This window comes from Anomalospiza imberbis, chromosome 1 (assembly GCF_031753505.1).
Source record: "Anomalospiza imberbis isolate Cuckoo-Finch-1a 21T00152 chromosome 1, ASM3175350v1, whole genome shotgun sequence".
Classification (NCBI taxonomy): Eukaryota; Metazoa; Chordata; class Aves; order Passeriformes; family Viduidae; genus Anomalospiza; species Anomalospiza imberbis.
The window spans coordinates 33,816,412-33,841,874 of record NC_089681.1 but is presented as its reverse complement, the minus strand read 5'-3'; the positions used below and the strand labels follow the sequence as shown (position 1 = coordinate 33,841,874).

Sequence of the window (25,463 nt, the reverse complement as noted above, 5' to 3'; positions counted from 1 at the left end):
AGTACTGGAGATGGACGTATGTCCCATATCATTACTCACTATCCTCACATTTGATGTCAGATTTACAGACAGGAAATGTGTTCATATAAGACAAATTCCCTGTGCAATGATATATGGAAGACGCAGTTGTAGATTATTAAATATGAATAAGTTCATATATATTTAAAAACTTATAATGGCATATTCATGTGCATACTCAGTGCCGTGTTTCATAAACAAAGTGCATGACTCTGGACAGATTTTATTGGCCAAACACAAAATGGCATTTTAAGTGAACCGAGTGAAAATGTGGACATAAGAACAAAGTGGCAAATGCTCTTTTTTGAATACTGGCTGCCTTTTGTTGTGTTCCAAACTAAGCACTTTCAGTCAATGCCATGAAAAATCTTGAACAGTTCTGGATCAAAATGAGTAACAAGTCTGCAGACTTTCAAAAGATACTGTTCTGCCTTTTGCTTTTCTTCTAAATCACTGAAATATACTCTTTTATGAGACCTTGAAATAAAGTACTCATAGTTTTTTATGCCACACCACACAATGTGGCACTGTAGCATTTCTTTGCAGTGCTCTGCCAGTGTAATTCAAGTTTCATGGGTAATTAATTCTCCACGCCAATAATTCCCTGAACTGCATGTTATAATACTAGCTGCATAGAAAAAACTAAAGACACAAGTTTTCAGATTTTATTCCTTGAAAGGTGGTTGCAAACTATGTATTTCTGCTCCTGTGGGAAAAAAAATAGTTTCTTTGGATTCTTCTGGTTTCATTTATTTACTAACTACAATTTGGTTATCATAGGTATCTTCTATAAAAAATATACTCTAAAATTTCCATATAGAAGTTAGATCAGCACTTGTTTGTTTGGATGAAAAAAAAAGCATTTTGCAGTACCATCTTGATTTCTAACACAAAAGAAATACACTTTGCTTCCCCATGTAACTTTGAAAAGTTCTTTTTTAGAATTTCTCCTATTTTTGTCTGTTTCTTAAGACAAATTGCAATATCTGCAGGGGCACTTATATGCTACCAGCCAGTATCCAACACAAACATTGCAGTCTTGTCTTCCCTATTAAGCCTGTATTTTGACAGTTTGCTTAATTTCCTTCTAGGACTGGGAAACAGGCTGTAAAAGGACAAGTAGTCAAAGATCACCTTTTAATACAGATTTGCGATATGCAAAACTGAAAGATGAGCAACAAAATGTGGCATTACGGTGCTCTTGTATAAGAACCATTCAATGAAACTTGAATAATTAATTTTATATGTATAAATCTGTCTTGGCATTTTCCTTTATCCATCAAGAATAAAAATGTTAGAGCAGGAAGAGAAACTTTCATACTCTTATTTGTAGCAGAGACCTGCCTAAGTTGTCTCAAACATGCTAGAGGAAAGGGATTTTTTTAAATACTAATGCACAGCAGACAGGTTGAAATGAAGAATACTTGTAAATGTCCATTTGGATTAGTGTAAATTTTATTAGCACTGAGGTGTAATTGTCAGGAACTTGCAGTTTCGTATGGTGGGGGATTATTCAAACACGTTGGTGCCAATGTTTGCTCAGCGCAGTCAGGATGACTGCTCTTTCTAGGTCAACATTGTCTGAAAAAGTTTGCTGTACAACAGAGGTAAGAAACTAAACATTGAGTCTCACTTCATATAGCCTTTCGTGCTTTGTGATGTGAGTCAAAGTTTCACTATTTAAAGATCAGACATCTAGAGAAATTGTATTTCTGCTTTTGGACCAAGAGCATGTATCTGGTGTCTGCCAGAAGAAAGCTGACTTCTCTGGTAACCCTGGTCTTTGAGGCTCTTGTCGGATTTTATGTGTCTTAAGAACATATACATGGAAATGGAACTATTTTTAAAAGTCCATCTAGACTAATTACAGACTTCCTGTTAATTATCTGAATGTTGCGTAATCACTGAAATAGCATTTTGTGTTCGATGGCGATCCCCTGTGTTGACTTTGCAGTGCTGTAATGTTAGCGGAAGGCTGAAGTCTGTTGGTGCAGAGACAATGAAAGACAAGATTTTTCTGCTACGGACGCTTGGATTTTCCTTTTAAAGACGTTCACACTCTTCTGGTGTAATTACAGCCTGCCAGAGTGAGGAGCATGAAACTGTTTAGCTTGCGAAGCTTAAAATAAAAGGTGTATGTGGAAACAAGAACACGATCCTTTTTCTAGCAGTCCAGCACCAAGTCCCATCCTCTCCCTCTGCTGTGGCTTCTTGCCCTGAAATTTAGAGCATCTCCCTATTAACGCATTTTTAGGTGAGTGATTGGAGGCCCCTTTTGTCTTCTGTGTTGCTCTCATTATTTCTGTTTATTAATCTGTTTGTGGCTCATGTTGCATGTCTGAAGTCTCAGGTGTGGGTGCACAGATCTCGTGATTTATGCTCCAGTCTAATTATATAAGGCACACCCCAGTTCCCATGCAGTCTTCCCCTTGGGCAAACTTCTTGATTGTTCTTGGGCTTGGGTGGTTTTGTGAGGTTTTTTTTAATTGACCGATATCACCGAGCTTTTATCCACAGTCCCAGAATAAAACCAGAAGAAATGTATGTGGCAGGTCAATACCCTGGAGGGAACAGGCATGGCTCCGTGGTTTCTTTCCCACCCCCTTCCTTTTTGCCCCAAGATATTCTCTCCCTTCCCTTGTGTTACGGAAGGATTTTGCAGGGCTTCAGTCAGTAATGCCAAAAATGTCAAAGTGTAAGTGGCTACCCCTTCCTCTCCAGACCAATCAGTCATTTTCAGTCACTGGTTTAAATGTGCTGCAGCAAAGCCAAGCCTCTGTGCTTGCAGCAGGTCTTACAAAAGCAAGGCTGTTTGACTGACAGGCATGGAGAGAGGGTTCTGATAAGGCACTGAGACAAGTCTGGAAGCAGAGTATCAAGGACGAGGCTGTGGCAGAGGTACTGTGCATTATGGATGAGGCGCTCAGCTCTGTTGTTGATTGATTGAGGAATGGTTGTGCTTTTTCACAATGCTGGGTAAGATCATATGGACCGTCATTTAATATGAGCTTTCTTATCAGTGGGAAGATGACTTTTCACACAGTGATCCCATGCAGATTGCAAATGACAGCCATGCTCTCCCCTCTGCTTTTTAAGGGTTTAGTCTCTCATGCAGATGGGTTAACCTAAAACAGCATTAGTGCTTGCCAGGTGTCATATGCTGGAATTAATGCTTGTTCTCAGAATCTCACTGTAAATCTGACTATGAATATTGGAAAAGCACCTGTGTCTGATGATATGAGCTACATGCCCTTTATCTCTAGCAGCCAAGGTGCCATCCAACCCCTGCGTAGGTATGGTATTAAATTAAGTAGGGGAGCTGCTGAGAATGCAATTCTTTTTCACTTTTTTCTTTCAGGACAGAGAAAGAAGCTGTAACAAACAGTTCTGGAGACTTTGAAGCACAGCCACAGTACTGAGGTCTCTGACTGACAAGACTTCTGCTTTCTCCTTCTCACAGGGCTCCTCCTACAGATGTTCTGAACGCGTCTGCATCCCGGCAATTTTTTACTGCGCCCAGGTACTGAATGTAAGGAACCAAGCTTCATAAAAAGAAGTGTGGGGTGTAGGAGAAGGAGCACTGTGAGGAATTTACCAGAAGTCATGTCTATACAAAATGCAGGCATGACATCAAGCAAAAATTATTTGAGACAGCATAGTTGCAGAATGACTGAGTTTATTCTTAGAAAATGACAGAATAAAGCTCTCATTCAACAATATGGCTTATAATCATGTTAAATGGCATGTGTCAGGCTTGACTTCCCTAAGTGCCATCCTTTCAGTGTATGACTGGAAGTTTATTTATTGCTTGAACCAAATCTCTTTTCCTCCTTTTACAGTCTTGAAAACTAGAATTCAGGAACTTCTGGATCAGTCTTTTCATTGAAATACTGGAACTACTATGAAGCCTTCTTGGTTGGCACTCATGTTGGCAGTGCTCAGTACTGAAATGCTAACAAGTGACTGTTCCACCATCAAGTCCCCAAGGTTCAGAGGACGTGTGCAGCAGGAGCGAAAAAATATCAGACCAAATATCATCCTTGTACTCACAGATGATCAAGATGTGGAGCTAGGTGAGAAATAATTGTTGTTTGCTACTACATTTTTTCATGTGTCTTTCAATAGCTTATGCCAAGCAGAAAGAACTTTAAATTCAGGGAAGTTGCTGGTCCTGGAATAGTATCAGAATGTGGGACAAGTTTGGAAAATGAGTTAACAGTATTATTTCATGGCATTCACCACATTTAATTATAGACTTTAGGAAATACATGATTATCAAAATCCACCATGGGAAGTTTTAATCAGCATGACAAAATTATTTAATAATGTATGCAAGGACATACATGTAAAAAACTTGCATCAAAAACCTTTTTTCACTCTATGACTTTTTGTAGCATTTAGAAATAGGAGGCTTGTGAGGCCAGCATTTCCCTCAGTACTGTATAGATGTCTGTATCTCCACATATTTGTCACAGGGATGTATGTCATCTGACATACTTATCCACACAGAAAAACTGGTCTAGTTACAGGATTTAGTAATCTTAATATTTGTATGAATTACTGAAGTGTTTAAAATCCATCTGCTTTAAGAACTATGCTGTATGTATAAAAGCATGGTAGTTTTGCTTTCACAAGTATACCAAATATCTGAGCACATAGCAGTCAGAAGTGATTTTCACATATTTTTCTTAGGGTGGAAAAAGTTAAAACACTTAGATGATGTTCCAGGATGCCTTTGAATGTTTTCCATTAAGTTAGAAAGATATTAATGGTAGTTATGCATATAACTGATTTTTTGGTTCACTGCCCAAAATGAAAAATCAAGGAGAGAAAGAGGATCATTTTAGGTTACCCCCAAGCAAATATTTTGGGTTGTGAGATCAAAAAGGTGAAAAAATGGCAAATTAAGTTGAAATGAAATCTTGCATTCTTAGCTTTTTTTTAACAAGAGACATATTTTTAGTAGAAGTATAGTGAATTTCTAGACAAAATGCCATATGACATTGAAAAATAAATGCTTCATTCCATAAAGCTTCATTTGTTCTAAAATCACATACTTTCAGACAGAAGATTGCAGACAAAAAACAGTTCTTTGATTGCGAGCATTTTTGTATTTGCCATGATGCAATAATAATTTCACAGTCCTTCAGTGTTCTGAAAAGATAATTAATAAAATATATTTCATGACTGAAGGTTGGTGCTTTTATGCAGCAGAGCTCCAAACACAGGCCTTTAGATCTGAGTGATTCTTATCTTTTTTTTATTTTTCACTCTTTCAAACCTCTGCTCTGTTTAGCCATGCTGCATAATGAATAGCTGGTCCCAGTTCTATTTTTAGTCTACAATACAGCTCTTACAATGGGAGTGCATTTCTTTTTGGTGGAGTCGTTCTGAAAAATTTTGTTAAAAGGGTCAAGTCTTCCTTTTTGTGGTCTGAAAGAGCCTACTCTCTCCAGGGCACTCAGGGCACTGGGGAAGGTAGGTCAGCAGACACACACATCTCTGAACACAGTGTTACCAACTTGCTGTCCTCAGTCTTGCGAGAAGGTTTGCGAGTGGTGAAAAAGGAGGAAGGATGTGGCGAGTCACTTTGTTCATACTGTGGAGCTCTTCTCTTTGAAAGCTGCTCTGAATGTTCACAGGGCACTCTGGCTCCTATTAGCAGGCAGCTGAGCAATAGCCTGGGTGTATGTGTATTCCCACTGCCTTGAATGAACACACAGGTTTCCCCTTTTCATAGATCATTTCACAGGAAACAGCATTCAGCCCGAAGATTTACTGTACTGCATTATTCGCACTTCTGCTAATAAATCATTCTGCTTATTTGAAAAATAAAGCCAAACTGTTTTCCATGTGTGAATTTTCCTCTTGCTCTTCATTGATTCCTGAGAAAAGTCTTAAATTTCTCAAAGGTCAGTGGGAAGTAACACTTTCTGCCACAAACAGACTAAAACTTAGGCATTAGTATCCAAAAATCACAAGACTGAAAGTCGCTGAATATGGATTATTTGCTATTGTATTCCCAGCATGAACATTTCTAAAAGCTATTCTAAATTAATACTTTAATATAAAAGCATATAAGGTGCATTATAGACTTCAACAAGGAAGGATTTGTCTCCAGAGCTTGTATAATCATTGAACAAAAATATTCATCTGACTGAGTGCCACTGATATATAGAGGAGTCATCCAAAATAAAAATTGCAAGAGGCAGAGAGTTTGCATTTAGTTAGTGCTCAAGCCATAGGGGTATGCACATCTTCCTATTGATCTGCACCATCCCCCTGAGTTTTGCATTCTAAGTGCAAAGAAATTCAGCAGAGTTGCTGTCTCATTCACTTTATTAGATAAAACCAACAAATTGCCCCACAATTTGTGGGGATCAGTTAGATTTCAGCTTAAGCTGTGTGAAGCATCCTGGCCCACAGCTCTTGAAAGAAATCAGCAAATACTTGGGCTCCAAAGGTATTTTACTTCTTAAATTGTGCCACTGTGCACTGTCTTTCCCCTACCAAGATCCTGAGGGCAGAGGACTCACTGCCCAATGAAGTGGCATCTTGCTCAAGGCAAAGCTCCCAGAACCCAGAACTTCTTCCTTCCTGCAGACAGCATGCTGTGGCTCTTCAGGCCAAGTGGCCCCAGCTCCCACTGGGGTCAGGCCCATATCCTCTTCTGTCCAACATTTTGCTTGAGTTTTGGTCTCTTCCCTTGTCCTCCCAATTCTCTATAATTTTGCACACATTAGTACCTCAATATTTGACACCCCAATCACTCTTATAGTCTCCTCGCTGTAAAAAATATCTTGCAAAATGTCAGATAGGAGTAAAAACTAATGAGTATGTTGGTAGTTACAGTGTTTTTGACCCTTTTTCACAGCCTAATGGACCACCCAGTGAAATCTATATAAACCAGCTACTGAGTAGAGCACTGGGTAAAGAGATCACAGCATCATCTAAATACATCACATCAGGCATAATTTGCCTGGTGTGCTTTCCATCTTCCCTAGAACTAGAGCGCTAAAAAACAGAAGCCAAAAAAATGGGGATATGTGCTGATCTGAAAAAGTCCATTATCTTCCTGGGGCCTTCCATACAACCCCTATAAAGACAAGGTGGCTCCTAGACATCCATTTGTAGAGATGTCCACCCGTGATGAAAATCCATAGCAACTTTAAAGACTTGATACCTTGGTTGCCAAACATATTTCTTGAGGTATGAGAATAGACTGTGAAGTGACACTGAACTTCTTGTCTGACAAAACTCACTAACTTCTGTGTCCAAAGTGGCCATTCCCAGTTATCTGGTTGCCCTCAGGTGCTCCCCAACCGGTCATGTAGAGCACGAGTGTCCTGCTGACAGACAGCGCCTGAGTATGTGTGCCCTGAAGACTGTGGGCCAGATGGTAAAAAACACAAGCTGTGATGAGAGCCACAGACAGCAAAGGATTATAACTTATATCAGCAAGTTTTATCTCCTGCTTGTGTTTTGTTTTCCAAATGAGGAAGTCTCACCTGCTTTGAAGTGCCTGTTCCAGAATTTCCAGAGGGGCTCAATCTATTATCAGTGTCAGTAAGCGCATACCTGGAGGGAAAACTTAGTCCTAAACAGCAGGTTTGGAAGAGCAGAGGGCTGACCAGCTGGAGGAATGAGGAAGCACTCTAACAGCTACTCATTTATAATACATGGAGGCAGGAAAGTGCAGATCAGCTCTGCTGCAGTTACTGTGCATTAGGGTACCTGAATAGCCGACTTTCAATCGGAGCACCTCGAAGCACTTTACAGCTGAGTTGTCAGGAAAAAACTATGACTTTTCAAAAATGGGAGAGCTCTGGTGAAAACAAAACAGAAAGAACAAAACAAAACAAAAACTAAAAAGTCATCCTGAGGTCCAAGATAAAACCATGTAGATGAGGATGATCTCTCATTTCTCTTTTACTTAACAATTCAGTGAAATGCTCCTAACTCATGTAAATGGAGACCTTTTGTGTTCAGGGACCTCTCAGTTACTCTTCTTCTTTTCTGTGTCCCTAGCACATGGGGTTCAGGAAAACACAAATGCAGGTGTTCTGCATTTAGAAAATAAGGGCTATGAAAGACAGAGCCCAAAGTGATGGTGACTTTCATACACAGTATTAAATGTATCCTTAAGGACAGAGACCCTGGCATTTTAAATGAAATGCTGAAGACCTACTGCCTCTTCCCTTTTTTAAACAATTTTTTTACACAAAGGTCTTCATATTCAGCACTGACTCATTAGCCTAAAACCAAAACAGAGCATGTTTAACTAGTAAGATAATTTTTAAGATTTTACTGCTAACATCTAAAGCTGAGTATCCTTGGGAGTTTTATGGTTTTACGGGCAGGTTTGCAATTGCTGTAGAATATTTTTAATTTGATTTTCAAGCAACATAAACAAAACCATCAGGAAAAATTCTTGTTGTATCAGAGGAATCAACAGATTTAAATGTAAAGGACAAACAACTGTGCAAAAAATCAAAGGGAAAAAAAAGAAAATTCCAGAAACCTTTTTTTACCACCAATATTGTGCAAGTACTGTAATTCACAAACTTGTTTCCTAAGCACATACTGACATAGCTACAGTTCACCCCACCCTTCAATCTCTGCTCTGTTGGATAACATAAAGAACAAACTTTGACAGCTGTCAGCAAATACTGACAGACTCTATCCAGGGCTGCTCAGCCTTTCTGCAATCAGAAATCTGCAAGCCCTGCCTGTCTCACCTTGCAGTTCATGAAGATGCTTTGAAGGATGAAAAAAATGTCTTTGTTCTTTCAACAGTATCAATGCAATTTCTTGAGAAAGGTGCTGCATTTTGCCAATTTTTTTGCATGTATTTTTAGCCCCAAAAACTGATTTTGAGCACAGGGCTTTAGTATCAGAATTAGACATGCTGATCTTGTGTCCACAGAAACTTTACTTTAGAAAAATTGCTACTGAATTCTCTCCTTCCTTCTTCTGTCTCTCACTCCCTCCTTTACTCCCTTCCTCTCTCTATTTCTCTCTTTCTTCTGTCATCTAATAAAATGGAAAGAGTATTAACATTTTCATTGGTAATCTCAGTATTTTATGTATTTTACTGGCATATTGACTAATAATTCAGTCTGTGTAGCATACTGCTTTTCTACAGCTGCATTTGAAGAACTATTGACCTATAAATTTGATACAGCTTTGACCCTGTTTCTAGTATAGTCCATATTTCAACTTTGTTTTGAAGTCTGAGGGAAAAAAAAATCAGTCTTTCTTAAAAATATTTTTGTTGGTATAGTAAAAATGTGATCTTTTCTCCTAAAATTACCAAAGCTACAGAGCCAAGCACACTGATGTTCAGAGGCAAGCTAATCACTGACACTTTACTTTTAACAGCATAATAACAGCCAATATATTCAAACTATCTTTTACAGCGCAGTGCTGATCAGTACCTCTTATTGCAGGGTCCTTGCAAGTGATGAATAAAACCAGGAGGATTATGGAGAATGGAGGGGCCTCTTTCATCAATGCCTTTGTAACTACGCCCATGTGCTGCCCCTCTCGTTCCTCGATGCTGACTGGGAAGTATGTGCACAACCACAACATTTACACCAACAACGAAAACTGCTCCTCTCCCTCATGGCAGGCTACTCATGAGCCTCGTACCTTTGCTGTGTATCTCAATAACACTGGGTACAGAACAGGTAAGAGATGAAGCACAGTTCTTGGCTTAAAGTGAAGATGATGTATTCAGCAATTGCTCTTAAGTCACTGCCTGAAATGAAACTTTTCTTGGCTCTGATGGAGTTCATTTCCTTCCAAGTAGATGCTGTAGCATTGTGTTTTGGATTTAGCATGAGAATAATATTGATAACATAACAAAGCTTTTAGTTGCTGCTAAGTAGAGCATATACTAAGTCAAAACCTTTTAGTGTCTCATGCCCTGAGAAGAAAGAAAGCTGGGAGGGGACACAGCTGGAACAGTTGATCTAAACCAGCTAGTGGGATATTCCATACCATAGGGCATCATGCTCAGTACACAAACTGGAGAAAAGCTGGCCAGAGGATGCTGCTTAGAAACTGGTTGGATATTGGTAAATAAGTGATGAACAGTTCTATTTTGTATTACTTGGGGGTTTAGCACTTTTTTGTGGGGTTTATTTCTCTCTCTCTTTTTGTTGTTTCCCATAATTTATTATTATTATTATTATGACTATTACTTCTAATTTAAATTGTTAAACTGTTCTTTTCTCAAGCCATGGATTTTACCTTCTTTCCTATTCTCCTCCCCATCCCACGGTGGTAGGAGGTGGGGAGTGAGAGAGCAACTGAGTGGCATTTAGTTGCTAACTGGTGTTAAACCACAGCAGGAGCAACTGTTGTCCCAAGCTGGCTGTGCAGGGCAGAGGTTGAATATTATGGAGAGGGAGGGTAGTACTGACTGCTGGTCCACCACATCTGCAGCAACATCCAGGTAAAGAAACCCACTGGTAGTGAAGCAGCATATTTTCACATTTGCGTGTCCCAGGTGGGAAATAAGCTGCTGGGCAGTTACACCTACAGTGAAAGAGGTGCATTTTAGTGGCATTGTGGGTCTGAACTGGCAGTTCCAGGCGTGATTATGGTCAGTATTACTCCTGCTTGTGGACAGCTGCTCGCAGTTACAGAAGAAGATGTCAGGGCCAGGCTGGGAGCTGGTGCCAAAGACCTCACAGGAGTGGAGGGACTGTCATGGGAGCAAAACAAGGTGAATAGTATAATTTAAACTTTGCTGTGGGGCGATATTTCATTTGCAATTTCTGAAAAGGAATAGAAACATGCCTTTAAGAAGGATTGTTCTACTGTGCACCAATAAGATTTGATAGTTTTCTTGTAAATTCCTGGTGGTTTTCCGTAGTCAGGAGATCCCTTTCCTGTCTACAAAGAACTCTTCTTATTCCTCTCATCTGTGCTTCAGCTTGATGTAAAACTCAATTCATTTCTCCATCACCTATCCCCAAAAATTGAATCTGTAGACACGTTAGGCTCCAGCCTGACTTCCCCTCGTCAAGCTACCGGAGTTGTGCAAGGTCGTCAGAGTGCAATTTGTCCAGAAGTGATATTCAGCTACACAGACTCCTCTTTACAGAGCAATGAGGCACAGATCTCCTGCCAACTGCCTTCCTTACAATGTAATTGGCAGCAAAGAAACTTATTTCCATAGGCAGCTCAGGCACAAGAAGGGATTGCTTTCAAAACACAGTGCTGGCAAATTAATCCAAATCTCTTAAAGCTGCTACATCCAATGCCTCAAGTTTATCTGCCTCTGTGCTATCTTTTGTTCACCACAGACAGTTCACTCTTTTTTCTTCTGTCTCTCTGCATCTCTGGTTCTGGAGAACTTCTGCTTCCTGTATTGAAAACAAAACCAGACATATATGTAACTTTTTTGGGCTTGGTGTTGGCTCTGACATGTGAGCTGAGTAGTGCTTTGGTCACTATTAAGCTGGTCTCAATGAAGTTGCCATCTAAGTACAGCATTGCTAAGCCTGAGTAGGGGTCAGCGTCAAGGCTTTGGAGGAGAATATGAAAGAAGAGCAAATTGACCATCACTGTTAGAAAAGGTGCTGAATTTGACCTAAAATATAGCTTTATCTCATGACTTACATCTCAGAAATCCTTTCTGCTTGTTGTATGGCTGCTTCATGTGGAACCTGGCTTTAATGCTCTTAAAAAATCAGTATCCTGTTGTGTTTTGCACAACTAAATGCTTCACACATAAACAGAACAGCTCTGTCACTAGCCCTTTTTGCCCCTCTGAGGGTAAACACAGCTTAGAGCATATCTTCTTCACTGCCTTGTGTTATGAAGACATGTGGAGATGCTTACTAAATGCAGACTTGACCTTATTACATAGAAAGGAAAAAGGGGTCAAAAGGAAAGGAACAGGAAAAAGGTACCTTTTCAAAGGCAGGCAAACAGAACATCAGTCCTAAAACTGTCAGGATAGGTGAGTTTTAACAAAGGGCAGAAAAGAGTAGAAAATGGAAACAAATGGAAATACCCGCATGAATCTCCAGTTCTGACTGAGGTATATTGTTCAATCCTACAATACTATGGCTGCAAAGATTTATCTTTTTACTCCTTGTAAGATGAGCCTATCTTCTAATTAAGCCACAATTATTTTTTGCGGTGGTAGCTTAATTAACAGTAGATCTTATAATACATTTCTCAAGGATAGTGTTGCCTTATTAAAAAGTCACCAAAAGTCTGCTAGCCAAGTAGTAATCTACACTTCACAGCTAGAAAGTTTAGTAAAATTATAATCACTCAAAAATACCTGGGAGTCAAGAATAATTGGGAGTGAAAATGAGGAAACTGTGGAGAGAGGTTGCAGATGTTATAGATACTTACCCTGTGCATTTCTATGTGTTTTGACAGTAAATCAGTAACCTCCTCAATGGGAAACTGAGACACACAAAGAGAAGTGAATGACTCAGGCCAGTCACAGTTTGGTGACAGTCCTGATAAGGCACCTGACCAGAGAGCTCCAGTCTGGATGAGCCAATGTACAATACCTCCAACCTGGTAGAATTTATGCATTTTTTGCATAGGATCAAATTAATACATGTCAATGGCAATATAGGGGTAGGAGAGCGTTTCTATAATGTGCTCACTTCTGTTTGCTCCAAACAGTTTTCAATATCTATAAAGCATCCATTGTCTAAACCTGCAGCAGCCTTTACCAAGGCCCCTCTATTGCAATTGACACATGTGGGCAGACTGTTATGAGGGGAGTTCTGCTGAAGCCACGAGGACTCCACACAAGCACAGCAGGCCCTTTAAAGTGAGGTCTGAAATGTGCTCTAATAAACTGTGGTTATAATTAGAGCCCACCGGGGAAACCTGGCAAAGGACAGAATGGTTTTTTCTTTCCTTTTTCTATTTTATTCTTCTACTCTGATGTGACCTAAGGGCAACGTTGCATTTCATGGAAACATCCCTTTTTGAAGTTTGTATGTCAGTGCTAAATCATAGGCAGACACTGTGCTGGACACTAGCAAGGCAGGCAGCATTCAGAAACAATATTGGGCAGTAGCAGGGCAGACAATATTCAGAAATAACACTGCCAAACCCAAATCACTTTTGCTTCTAATTATAATTTTCTAAAACTATTAAGGATGTTTCAATGTTTACAGTTTCCCTTATTCACAAGCTGTATGTCAATGCAGCAATGAACCAAGTGCGCAGCTTCTTGATTGTCCACAAAACTGGTCATATTAAATTTGAATTTGTAGGACATAGCAGGGAAGGCACACAGTAAAGAGGTAGAAAGAGAAAACAAAGCAGCTCTGGAGAGTTTCAGTGATGACATTTGTTTTAATTACGTAGGATTCAGGCAGTCACACTAGAGAGGGGAAAGAGTCCCTCACTTTCAAATTTTTTTTTGAAATTGTGAGAAATGCTTGAGAAGTTTTCTTTCATCTTATAGTTTTTCAGTTAATAGATCTTCCTTAAGATATCTAGATTTAGAAGTTTAATTCATAAATTCATTAACTGCAGGAGTTAGAGATTTTGCTTTGTGCTTTCCAAAGTATTGGCTGGTCATTTGCTGTTCTTTCTCATAATTTCTTTATCTTCTGCTGCTCTGTCCCAGTCCTATGGCACGTAGTCTTGCCTCTCAGATGTGCCCTTTGCTGTTGCTGGTTCCCTTTGTCATTCACCTACACAAACACAAAGGGAAATCCCAGAAGTGCAACTTTGGCTTCATTAGTAGGAAAGGGTGATTGTGCTGCATCTTAATAATTGAGCCACAGCCAAGCATAATCTTAGTATTTTAGAAGACAAACCATCACATGACAACAGACAACATTCAGAAGATACAAATAAAAGAAACATTTTATTTTTAAGTAGTGGATCATACTTTGCATATTGCAGGAATTTACATTTTTACCAGCTGAAGTTTCATCCCTTTGCAAATATGAAAAGAAGTATAAGTTTTAAATTCTTATACTGACTTAACACACCAACGCACTCCAAACCCTCTCTGCTTAATGTTACCTTGTAGAATTACTACTCTCTAATCCTCTCTTCTCTTAGCCCTTCACAGCCAGTGTAACTGTGCAGGAGGGAGCAGGACTCTGCCTTGGCTCAGCAGCTGCTGACATCTCACAGCACCATGGCAAACAGAGGAACAGGCTCTCCCTTCATGGAATCCCACCTGAAAGAACAGGGACCACCAAATTAGGCAATGATTTGCTTGCACTTTTTGGAGTTGTCTTTGGGAAGATGTATTTCCCAGTATTTTATTTCTTGCTCGGATGTATCAACTGATTAGAATAGCATTCAAGATTCATGCATGGGGGTGTTCTGATGTCATTTGTGGGACAAAAATGATAACATGCAAAGTTAAGCAGCTCAAATGTTAATTCCTAAATTCCTTCATTTGTAAAACTTCAAACTCAAGAAGTGACACCAAGATGCCCCTATCTGGCATGTTTTGACATTAGCCACAGGCTTCTCTGCAGTGATGAACAGAAATGGTCACTTAGTTGACACTGGCTAATGTGTTCAACAGCACATGTCAGTGTGCCCATTGACATCTGTCACTTATGGGTACATTTCTTAGTGTAATGAACAAAGAACTAATAAAGCACTGAGATGACAGGAAGCTGAAAATTAAGGAGTATTTAAACTGTGCACCATTCCCTTTTGACACACAGAAACATGTTAATCTTTCATAAAGGGAGCAAAAGCTATGCCTCCTGAAGGTGTGGGCAGACAGTAAGTTTCCTCTGGAGGCAAAGCCAGTGTGTTTCCTGTTCACAGCCTTGCAGTACAAATCACTGCCAGCACTTGCTATTTTTAATCTGCATCATTTCAGTGACCTAATTTGTATCCTACTTCATGCACCCTTTCAAAGCAGAGAGGGTGGCACAATATGATACAGAGGTGGGAATGAGTGAGCAGAGAATAAGTCCTGGTTTTCAGATGATTTCTAAAGTGAAAAGAAGGAGAGAGAGAACTCTGAGTTTTCAGGTTCTTTCTTAATTGGTATGAAATATTCTGGGAAACATCAAACATAATTTAATCTGCAAATATTTTAAATAATAAAAAATATGTCTCAGTTTTCAGAAAATTTGCACTTTCTGTCTATGAAAAATGTATAAATCAAAGTGAAATATGCTGAATGTATGCACATAGTCCACAGAAAGTGAAATGTAGAAGAGGAAAAAAGCCAAAAGAATAACGTGCAGGATTTTCTAGTTCTATGGTATCATGTGAAGTGAAACTTTTTTGGTTTCTGTCCAGGACCTCATCAAAAACCACAGTATATCTGCCTACTTATGCTTAAAGCAGAATTCTATGCTATCAAATATCCCGCAGAAAACCATACACTAAAAGACTTTTAACAAGTTTATGTATTCAAGTGCTTAATTTAGGAAAATCTGGGTAGAACATTTTCTATGCAACCATTTCATCTCTTGTTCACATGGCCAAATTATAGTCCTTGACTACATAACAACATACCACTTTATGGAGGATGAAATTTCCTCCATCTGAAAAGATAGACTAGTTCTATCAAAGGACACAGTGCTGGCATCCACATCAGCAAGGATCAGGGGTTTCATATCCCATCTGCCCCATGCCACTGCTCTCTTGCTGAGAAACTAAAAAGTGGGGTTTTATCACATACATAGGGCAGGGCATGCTGCTGTAGGTTTCCAGATGTCTTATGAAAGGCAGGAACCAGTAGGACTGAAGAGTCCTTTCAGACATTGCTGGGTCCTCCACTCTGACCAAAAGCACTTCTGACTCCCTCCAGCCTACCCCATTAGGCAGTGCAGTATCCATTCCTCAATTTTCTGGCCTGCAAGACATCACCTTGGCCTCTGCTCTGAGCTTTGTCCCTATGCTTGTCTGTCCTCAAGTGATTCCCTCCCTCCCTCTCTCCCTCTCTCTCTCCCTCCTCTCTCAAGTCCAGTCAATTCTTGACAGACATGTCCTGTTCCCACTGCTTACCATTACCGATCTCCTTTTCCAGCCTGATCAGCAAATCTGCTTCTCGCACCCACCTTGTCAATCATCTTCTTTCTCCTTTCTGCACTCATTGTCCCAGTTCTTGGTTGACATTCCCAGTCCTGGGGCCCCAAGCCCCCACTGCTTCTTCCCCCCCCTCCCCCCCTTTCCTTTGCTGGATTTCCTGCCATTCCCCAGACTGCTTGTCCTTATCATGTCACCTCCTGCCCTCTGCATTTCAATCAACTTTCTCCCTCCTACTGACACCACTCACAGGTGGACAGGGAATAAATGTCCTGAGGTGTCCAGCTCTCCAGCACATTCAAATTACAAGGTTTTATCCAAAGGATTCTAATAGATGCCTCCTTGACAGAGAAACCATCATGCCTTTCACAGAGTTCCTGCTCTCGGTGCAGAGCATGTAAGTGCTATCAAATGAAATCTCACATAATTTTTTTCAGATGTTAAACCGAATTCCTTTTCCATTACTGTGGTTCTCAAAGATGGCTACTGTTTGGGCTAAAAAGTTTCAAAAAATTCAGCCTGAGGCAGACATCCAGTGAGGAAAATTTAAGTCCAAGTATAAGAGAGTTAGAAGCAGCTGAAAACAGGGTCTTATAATGAGAAGTGTCAGACAACATCAATATTGGAAAGTGCTACCAGCTTGGCCCATAATACAGGCTTTGTTAAAGACATCACCCAAGCTAACAATTGCTATATCAAGTTATAGGCTAATGCCTTTTGCAACTGCAAAAAGTTATAAAATCTTTAATGATCTTTTTGGTTGCAATGGTAAACCTGGCAGCAACTGGGAAAGACCCACAAAGCTGGAGAAAAAGTAAAAAACCTGAGGTTTTCTACCGCGTTTGAGTTACAAGACTGGGAACCGTGTAATCCGAATTATATTCTTGGCAATGCCACAGGCTTCCTGCGTGACTTGGGTCTAGCTGAAGGTTAACCTCTTGGTGCCTCAGTTTCCTCACCATATTTTTTGGGACAATGCTTATTTCATTTCCTAGGCGGTGCTGGCATACTGAGCTGGCTTTCTATGCTCCAGTGGTGTGATACACTCTTATCCTTTGCAATTTTTCAACAAGGGGAAAAATCAAACTTCTAGGGTTTGAATCTATGGCTTGCATAATGGGAAGAAAGCAAGGAGGAATTTACTGGAATGATTCGGAAGCTGAAATTATGTTGGGTTCTGTCCACAGAAACATAGAATCACTGTGTTTGAGTCCTGAAATGTCGTATAAACAGTGCCTTGCCACTCCTGTAAATGATTTCCTGACTTTGTTAAAGGAAGTGGCTGTCTACTTAAAGCTCTTGTCTGGGTCACGGTGACTAAACCTTTCTGCAGTGTGGCTTTTTAAAGGTTTGAGTTTGTTTTAACTCAGAAACGTTCCCATAAGCCTCAACAAATAACAAGGGTGTAGAAAATAACATATGTCCTTTGATCCATAGAAGTGCAGAGATGTCTCACTAGTAGATGTAGCCCAGTTCACCTGTGCACTAATCCACTAATGCTGACAGGAGTTAGAGGACTAACTCTATTGTGTAATACTGTAAACATTAGTCATAATTGCTAGAAAAAAGTGCTGGGAAAAGAAGTCCTGGGAATTACGAGAATTTGAATCACATTCAGCTGTATGTATTAGAGAGCCCCTGGGTCAAATTATATTTGTCTTGCACCCTTTGCAACCCTCTGGATCTCTCATTCCAGTACAGAAATCATTAGCTAATTGTAAAAAGGAAAACAAAACCCTGTCTTAAGGCATCTGCTCATGTCAGGTACCAGACATGTATATTCTGCAGCCCCTCCAGAGACACACAGATGTCTGTAAAACTGTTCACCATGTCATGTGTTGTTGTTTGCATAAACGTAATTGAACATACTAATACAGAATACAATTATTCTGATATACAAAGCTACACTACATGTGATTAGAAAATAACAATGTGTCCTGGGAACATTTAGCAAAACTGCCAGAATGCAGATAAAAATTGTCTTATTAAAATGCAAAAGTAAGCATTTATCTTTGCTGCTATCCCTATGGGGGCCATTACACATAATAATGAAAAGATGTCCCTTGAAATGGTATTACTTTTTAATGAGGCTTTTACCCACTGAGTCGTAATATCCATTTTACTAATTACAAGCAGAAATGGCTTCCTAAACCCTTCCTAAACCCAAACTGCTGAGTACAAGCAGCTTCTAAAGCTGAGGCTTCCCAGTCGGTTCTCAGACTTGGGCAATTCAGCAAGTGTTGGGCTACAGCTAAGTTAAAGATGGGGGTTGACTATACAAGCCAAGCATATGAAGACCCAGCAAAGATATCTGCACATCACAATGTCAGTTCCTGGGCAGTTCTTTGACATATTCCATAGTGCTTTACTTGTTAACAATCCTCTGGTTAAACAAAAAACAACTAGGACACCCATGGTGATTACTTACTGATTGTTATTTGTCCCATGGACACTCCTGTGCTTTCCTTTTACTCTGGCACTTGTCTTCATTCAGAGCCTGAAGGGCCAGACACTAACTGCTGGTACTGGGCCCCAGTTCTGACTCACTGGCCCTGTCCTATTCTCAGTCGTACTCAAAACACTACATGGTGCAAGGACTGTATGCTTGTATTTCAGTAAAAGCCTGGGTTTTCCCTTCATCTGTCTAATTACTCATATCCTCTTGAGTTTATGACCAATATACCATTTTTGGTTAAAGCATTTTGGCAAATACGATCCGTTGTCTCAGCCACTGTTTCTTCTAGTATTCAGGTCTTTGCTGCACATTTGACATGGGAATTGCTTTACACAGCATCAGGGGGAAACATCTATTTCTGCAAACTGTCACTCAGTGAGCTGCTTAAAATTTGACAGCGCTGAGATTATTTTTATGTTAAAATACTAAATCATTGCCAACACAAAGGTGAATGGTTCAGGCTGTCAGTCTGAGGTCTCATAACATGAACTGAAATGTGGGGTTCAGCAGGCGAAAAGGTATCTAACAAAACGTTATTAAAGTTTGAAAATTAAGTAATCTAAAGCAAGGAAACTCCAAGATGAATTGGCCCTCCCCAGCTCCAAGCCATCCTTTCTTTTCCAAATTCAGTTTATCTATTCTTGTCCTTATGCCCCAGGTAATTTCATCTCTTCATTTTATGCTGGTGGCTTTCTCTCAGGTAATGAATACCAAAAGAGAGAGTCAGGAGTAAGGGAAGCTGATGGCTTTTTGTTTTAATGCCAAAAATTAAATTCTGGGAACATTCTCAAATCCATAAAGGAACACTCCATTGCAACGCTAAAGTGAGAAGGTGGAGTAATCATCTGTGTGCCACAGTTTTTCTGAGCTTGGTCATTTTGAGACAGATTTTCATAGTCACCTCTGTAATTTATAAAGGCCCTACATCAAAACCTACAGACACTAGAACTTCTTATAGAAAAGTTTGACATTTATTTTTAAATGGGCGAACCCATTTCTTTTTCCCCAGTCTTTTTCTTGGAAATTACTGAACTGTTTGGCTGAAAGGTTCCATAGAGCAAAATACAGCCTGAGTCAGATAGCATGGAAACTATCACCACTAATGATTAAAGTTTGGCAAGACTGTAAATAGCAGAGTCCAGGTCTCCAAGTGAGTCAATCTTATAATACATGGGGAAGTCAAACCATCCTGTATGATAAATTGTCATAGCTTTCATTTCACAATTTGAAAGCCTCTGATATTTGTGAGAGACAGGTTGGCAGTAGAGCCCTTTACTGATGAGCACAGCACACAGAGGTTCCCCAGAATCGTACAGCAGCTGCTGGTAGACCTGGGATGGCACTCAGAAGGGCTGACCTTAGATTTCCCCTGTAACCACAGATTGCCCTTGGTTTTGCTTGGCTCAACAACGCTTCCTCTCTCTCTCTGTTACATCACTCTCCCATACTTTTCTTCACTGTTTTCTCTCTCTGACTTCTCTTCCCCTTCTCCTTTTTCCTTGGTTTTCCTTCTCACAGAATTTCAGCCTTTACCCATATACTTTCCCATAATATCTGGCTGAGAGTTTAAACCAGTTTGGCTGGCTTAGATGAGAGGTATGGTTTACATTCCAGGAGACAACAGTGCTGGGCACGTATCCCCTGCCCACTGTCACTCTCTTCACCTCACAGTTCTTGATTTCTGGTAGGCCTCAGGATAAAAAAGGAGACAGGTTGGATTGCTTTCTTTGTGGCTGTGGGAAGAAGAGCTGGAAACCTGGTCTAGTGTCTGTAGGACTTGTTTTTATGTCACATTCCACGTGGTATAGGAAAGTAATATTATATATGACTGTAGTCTCTGGTTACATTTGGCATTTGGCAGTTCCCTGATTGAATTGCATCATATTTATGTTGCCTCAGACAAGTCTTAATTATGAACATTTTGATTTTTCCACCGGTTTTCCCAAGAAGTTCACCATACCCACATCAATCAGATCTGAATTATTTGAGCCCTTCCACAAATGTGCTTTTTTTTGTTAGATTGAATGTTTCTAGGTTGGATGTGAGGCTTTCCAATGTGACCTCATTTCCTAGTAGGAAACAAGTACAGGGACTCAAGGTATGTCCCACTGCCCAGCTGAGGGACAGCATTTCTGGGCAGCAGCTCTTTGCAGACAAGCCTGACTGCTGAGTTGGGGCTGACAGCAAGGACAGGGCTGGGCACTGTGAGGGGTGCAGGGACAGCTATGAAGAGCTCTGTCCCTGGAAAGGGAGAGGTCTCTGTTATTCCCTCCTCCTCCATGGTGCCTGATTTTGTGAGCGCCAGGAGTACCTGTGTGCAGACTGCTGGGGATACAAACAACAGAACTGCTGGCACAAGTGATCCTCCAGGGGCTTGTAAACCTCAAGAAAATTAAAAGGGGGAACAGTGAAGATACTGAGACACCCCAGTAGGCCGCTGGGACTGAACTGGAGATAATAAATCCCAAAAAAACCTACATGGCAGATCTGATCAGGTGTTTTGTCACTGCAGTTCCCAGGCAGTGGAAAAGCAGAATGGACCATCCAAACTGACTATTCGATCCAGGTCACAGACCATACACAAGCAGCCATACCCCTCTCTCCCTAGAAGCAAAGTGGCTCCATTTTCCAGGGTCCTATGCCAGCATAAATGCTCCCTTCCAAGGGCAGCTGGCTGGCTTTTGGTGTCTGTGTATCTTTGCCACAGGCAATCCACAACTCCCGGATAGCTGGGAGCCCACTGTATTGTGAGATTGCTTTTCTTCCCACTTCCTTGCAGATGAATTGGCAGGAGCACCTATAAACCTATGGCAAAGGCTGAAATTTTCAGTCTGAGTGGGTTCTGACTTGTAACCTTGAGCTAATGGGAAAACTTACATGGAATTTGGCAGGCCAGGTAGAGGATTTTGACCTCCAAGCCTTTGCCTCTTTGTAAGTTTTGCCTTAGAGATGATGTGGCAGCAAAGCAGGGTGAGGATCCCTTCTTGCTCTACCCGAACATGTCCTAATGGAATAGAGATCTGTACTTTCCAGACCTTTTATCAAACCAGCAAATGTAGCCAGGATAGCAAGCCTGAACTTTCAAAAAGTCAGAAGCCAAGCTCTGAAACATCACAGGACTTGCTTAAAACCACAAGGTGTTTCTCAGATGTTTCCTCTGGGCACTGAGCTTTTATTTCATATTCAAATGGAAACCAAGAGGAGCATATTCTTTCTAAAAGAAACCCTGAAAATATTTCACATGAACACTAGATTCCAAAAGATTAAGAATAAAACATAGAGTCACGAAGGCTTTCAACTCTCATAAAAGTCTGGAAATAACTTATTTTAATTTCAAAACCCTCTAAGCTATAAAAGGAAGATTTTTGGTAAAGCAACTCTGACTCATTCTAACACATTTTCTCTTCATTCATACGTTCTTTTGACTCAGACTAAAAGACTTGGATTGCAAAGCCTCATGCGTGTGTGTTTTGTTTTTTTTTTTGTTTTGTTTTTTTTTTTTACTTCACAGCTTTTTTTGGGAAATACCTCAATGAATACAATGGCAGCTACATCCCTCCTGGGTGGAGAGAGTGGGTTGGATTAGTGAAGAACTCTCGCTTCTATAATTACACCATTTCTCGCAATGGTAACAAAGAGAAGCACGGATTTGATTATGCAAAGGTATTTTCCAGACACATAAATGCCACATGATTAATCCATATAAAAATAACTTTCAGATAATTAATTAACCAGATAATTAATTAATTAAACAACTACAACCATGAAATTGAGATGTCATTTTCTCTCCAGGGCATTTCAGATCAATTTCCACGTGAGAATATTAATCACTCAACAGAAGAATGCTCCCAAGGTTCTTTAGCGGAGCCTGGTGATACCTCCCTCCTTCCTCTCCTCCCTCCCTCTCCCTGACAGAATGTGATGTTTCGGTGGCGGAAGCAAACAGCAAATAAAAGCCTTTCCCAAAAAGAATTGGGCCCCTTGTGCTGCTGAACTTTAAAGTTTGCTGAGTGTTGTCAGTTATTACCCACAGAAGAGCCTTGGTTAATGTTGTTTTCCATTATAAAGTGCACACCAAACAAAGGCTGTATGCCTGTGGTGTCAGACTCCGGATATGAGTATGAGAGTAGATAAGGGGAAGAACACGGCCGCTGGAAAGGTTCAGAGCTTGTTTGTGCTCTTGACAAACTGTGGAAAGTATGCCAAGGTGACCTGCCCACTGCCATGAAGTTTCTTGGAAAGGCTTAGGAGGGCAGATCTCAGACAGTTCAGCCTGCAGAAAGCAATCTGGAATTTCCTCATATTGTAGCTCAAGGAAGATGATACAGATGTTGCAGCTGTGGTTTCTGACCCATGTAATGAGTTTTTATTGGAAGCTAGTGATGCCTGTTTCTGATTTTCCCATCCATAGAAATTACATTATACTGATTATATATTTATACAGAGTTAAAAAAAGGAAATATAGAATACTGGTTAGTTATACATTCCTTACACACCCTGTGTATATAGCTAGAATAAACAGGGAAACAGGAGGGGAGTAGATGCTTCGGGAGAGCAGTCATACAGGCATTTCACTCAGGCCACAAACCCAGAAATTATCACAGCCCTGGTGCCTCACACTCATTATCCATTTTGGAAACTAAAGAATCATTCACCGTCTCATCCATATGCTTGCAGGGTTTGTAGCAGCCAGGGCTACTGTGCATGTTCCGAGTGTGCGGCAGGGGAGGGGAAGGGGTAGGGGACAGGGAGTGGGTGACCGAGGAGGTCACAGCTGGTTGGCTTGTCCTAGCACTGTCATGCACAGACCTTGTCCCTCAGGCTCTGCTTTTGCAGCTGTTCAGGGCCTTGAATCCACAACATAAGATTAGTCATGCCTGGAAGTGCTTGAAATTACAAACGTTGTCTCAGCACTTTCTCAATGAAGCTTGAGCTAGACCTCCAGGCCAACAGTGAATACTCCAAGGTGGCAGGTGGTTTAATTTAAGTTTTCATCTATTTTTCTTAGTTCCATTTCCTCCCTTTTCCTTGTAGGCTTCCATTTGCCACCTTAGCTGTGGGTTAAGCCAGTTTATTAGCGAGTCACAACCTTAATCTCAGCAGCTGCACTGCTTAAAGTTGCACAATTAAATGAACAGAGCCTGCAGGAATTCAACTGCTCCCTGCATTCTCATTTGCAATTTCTTTGATTAAGATTTTTTGCAATCTGTTGCCTGTTGTAGCTGTCTTCCACTTTGTACATATGCAAAAGTATAGTCTGAACAAAGAGTGTGCAACAAAGGTTTATGTAAACATAAAGCCAGATTAAGATTCAATGTTATTTGGGAGCCATTACCTTGTGAGGTGTTTCATCAATGAAATTTAAGAAACATATCTTTGTCAGTACAGTCTGCCATTTTAAATGTTACTTAGCATTATATTACCAAATCTGGTAATCAAATTTACTTAATACAACTTGCTGCTGTATCTGATTTGCAAAATACTGTCTCATTTTATGTGGCATTGCCTGCTTAAGAAAGTAATTACTGCTCAGTGTCCCCTATGCTCCCTCAAATCATACATCTCTTTGATGGTATGCTTTTACTTCCTGATCTGAGCTTTAATGAGGACTTGAAAAATAACATAATAACATGATAGTATGTGATCTAATTAATCATGCACTTTGTAACTTTTGCTTTGTGTTAATCGTATGTTCCAGGACTACTTCACAGACCTAATCACTAATGAGAGCATTAATTACTTCAGAATGTCTAAGAGGATATATCCCCATAGGCCCATAATGATGGTCATCAGCCACGCTGCACCCCATGGCCCCGAGGATTCTGCGCCGCAGTTCTCAGAGCTCTACCCCAACGCTTCACAGCACATGTAAGTGAAACTCACACACTGCCAAACGCGCTCCTTGTATCTGCTTCTGCGAGGGATTTGTTTATGGAGACATCGCAGGAACAGGGAATTCAAATATAAGACACTCATGTAAGCAGAGAATGTTTGCTTGTTTCTTTTGCTGTGCTTGTTCCTTTTGTGGGGGAGAGTGACAGCTCTGACCATTATTAAAGCAGAGAGAAGCTCTTTTCCTCCTGGGAAGTTGTGGGAGATTAAAAGGTCAGTATTTGGCTTTGTAAGGGCAGCTTCTTACAATACCCTGAAAATATGTAGACACAGGTCAGGATCTGTTGGAAAGATATTACTTCCTTCGTTTCCCTCTAAGATATGTGCTTCCTGGGCTCTAACTAACTGAATGTATTGAGAGTAAAAACACCCTTTTGAAGCTTTTGAGAGCACCAGATTTGTTTATAGACTAGATACTGGCAGATTCCCAAAATAGCCTATCAGTCTGCACTTTTAAATAACATGCTTTATCTTTTCTGATGATTAAACTATAACAAAAAAACACAACTCTTCATTTTGTTTCTAGAAGAAAAAGCCACTTCAGTTAAAAATCTGTGGAGAGTCCACATCCTTATCTTGCTTCCTACCTTGAATATTCTGGGTTCTTTTCATTATAGTGAGAGCCTATGGATGATTTCCATTGCACTTGTGACTCCCATGGGTTTGTAGACCAGTCTTTCCATTTGTTCAGAAATAATGTTTTTGCACATCTTTAGAAAACAACAGAACAACAACAACTAAAAAAAGTAAAAAAAAAAATCTTAATAAAATATTTCATCTGGATTGTACATTTATCTGCCCTCTCAAAATGAGGATAAATCAATTTAATTAGACAATGGGAAAGCTCCTTGGTCTAAAAATTGCATTTTGGACACTCTGCAGTAGTTCACACACCAGTATGGTTTTTCAACTTACATTAAATACTTTAAAATTTCTAGGAATAGTAGTTACTGCATAAACTGCATGCATAAACTGATCACTGGTTGGGGCCAGAAAGAGATTTGCTGTTCATGGCACGTGGTTACATTTTTGTTGTTTCACATCTTTTATCCTCTTACTGGCTGCTACTTTCTAGATATGCCCATTTCCC

The 25,463-nt window shown here is 40.2% G+C and overlaps 1 protein-coding gene across 4 annotated transcripts in view; it reads left to right on the top strand.

The window, feature by feature from the left end:
* The first annotated feature begins 3,846 nt into the window (after window positions 1–3,846).
* SULF1 (sulfatase 1) overlaps window positions 3,847–25,463 on the top strand; it is a 63,766-nt gene continuing 42,149 nt past the window's right edge. For 3 of the 4 annotated variants that reach the window (XM_068187038.1, XM_068187061.1, XM_068187057.1), the window contains exons 1-4: window positions 3,847–4,091; window positions 9,468–9,707; window positions 21,993–22,144; window positions 24,180–24,349. In XM_068187038.1, the coding sequence (XP_068043139.1) occupies window positions 3,920–4,091; window positions 9,468–9,707; window positions 21,993–22,144; window positions 24,180–24,349 (734 nt within the window). In that variant the 5' untranslated portion in view covers window positions 3,847–3,919. Of the gene's footprint in view, window positions 4,092–9,467; window positions 9,708–19,943; window positions 20,078–21,992; window positions 22,145–24,179; window positions 24,350–25,463 lie in introns of those variants that run through there. The other variant, XM_068187047.1, reaches the window with a different exon arrangement.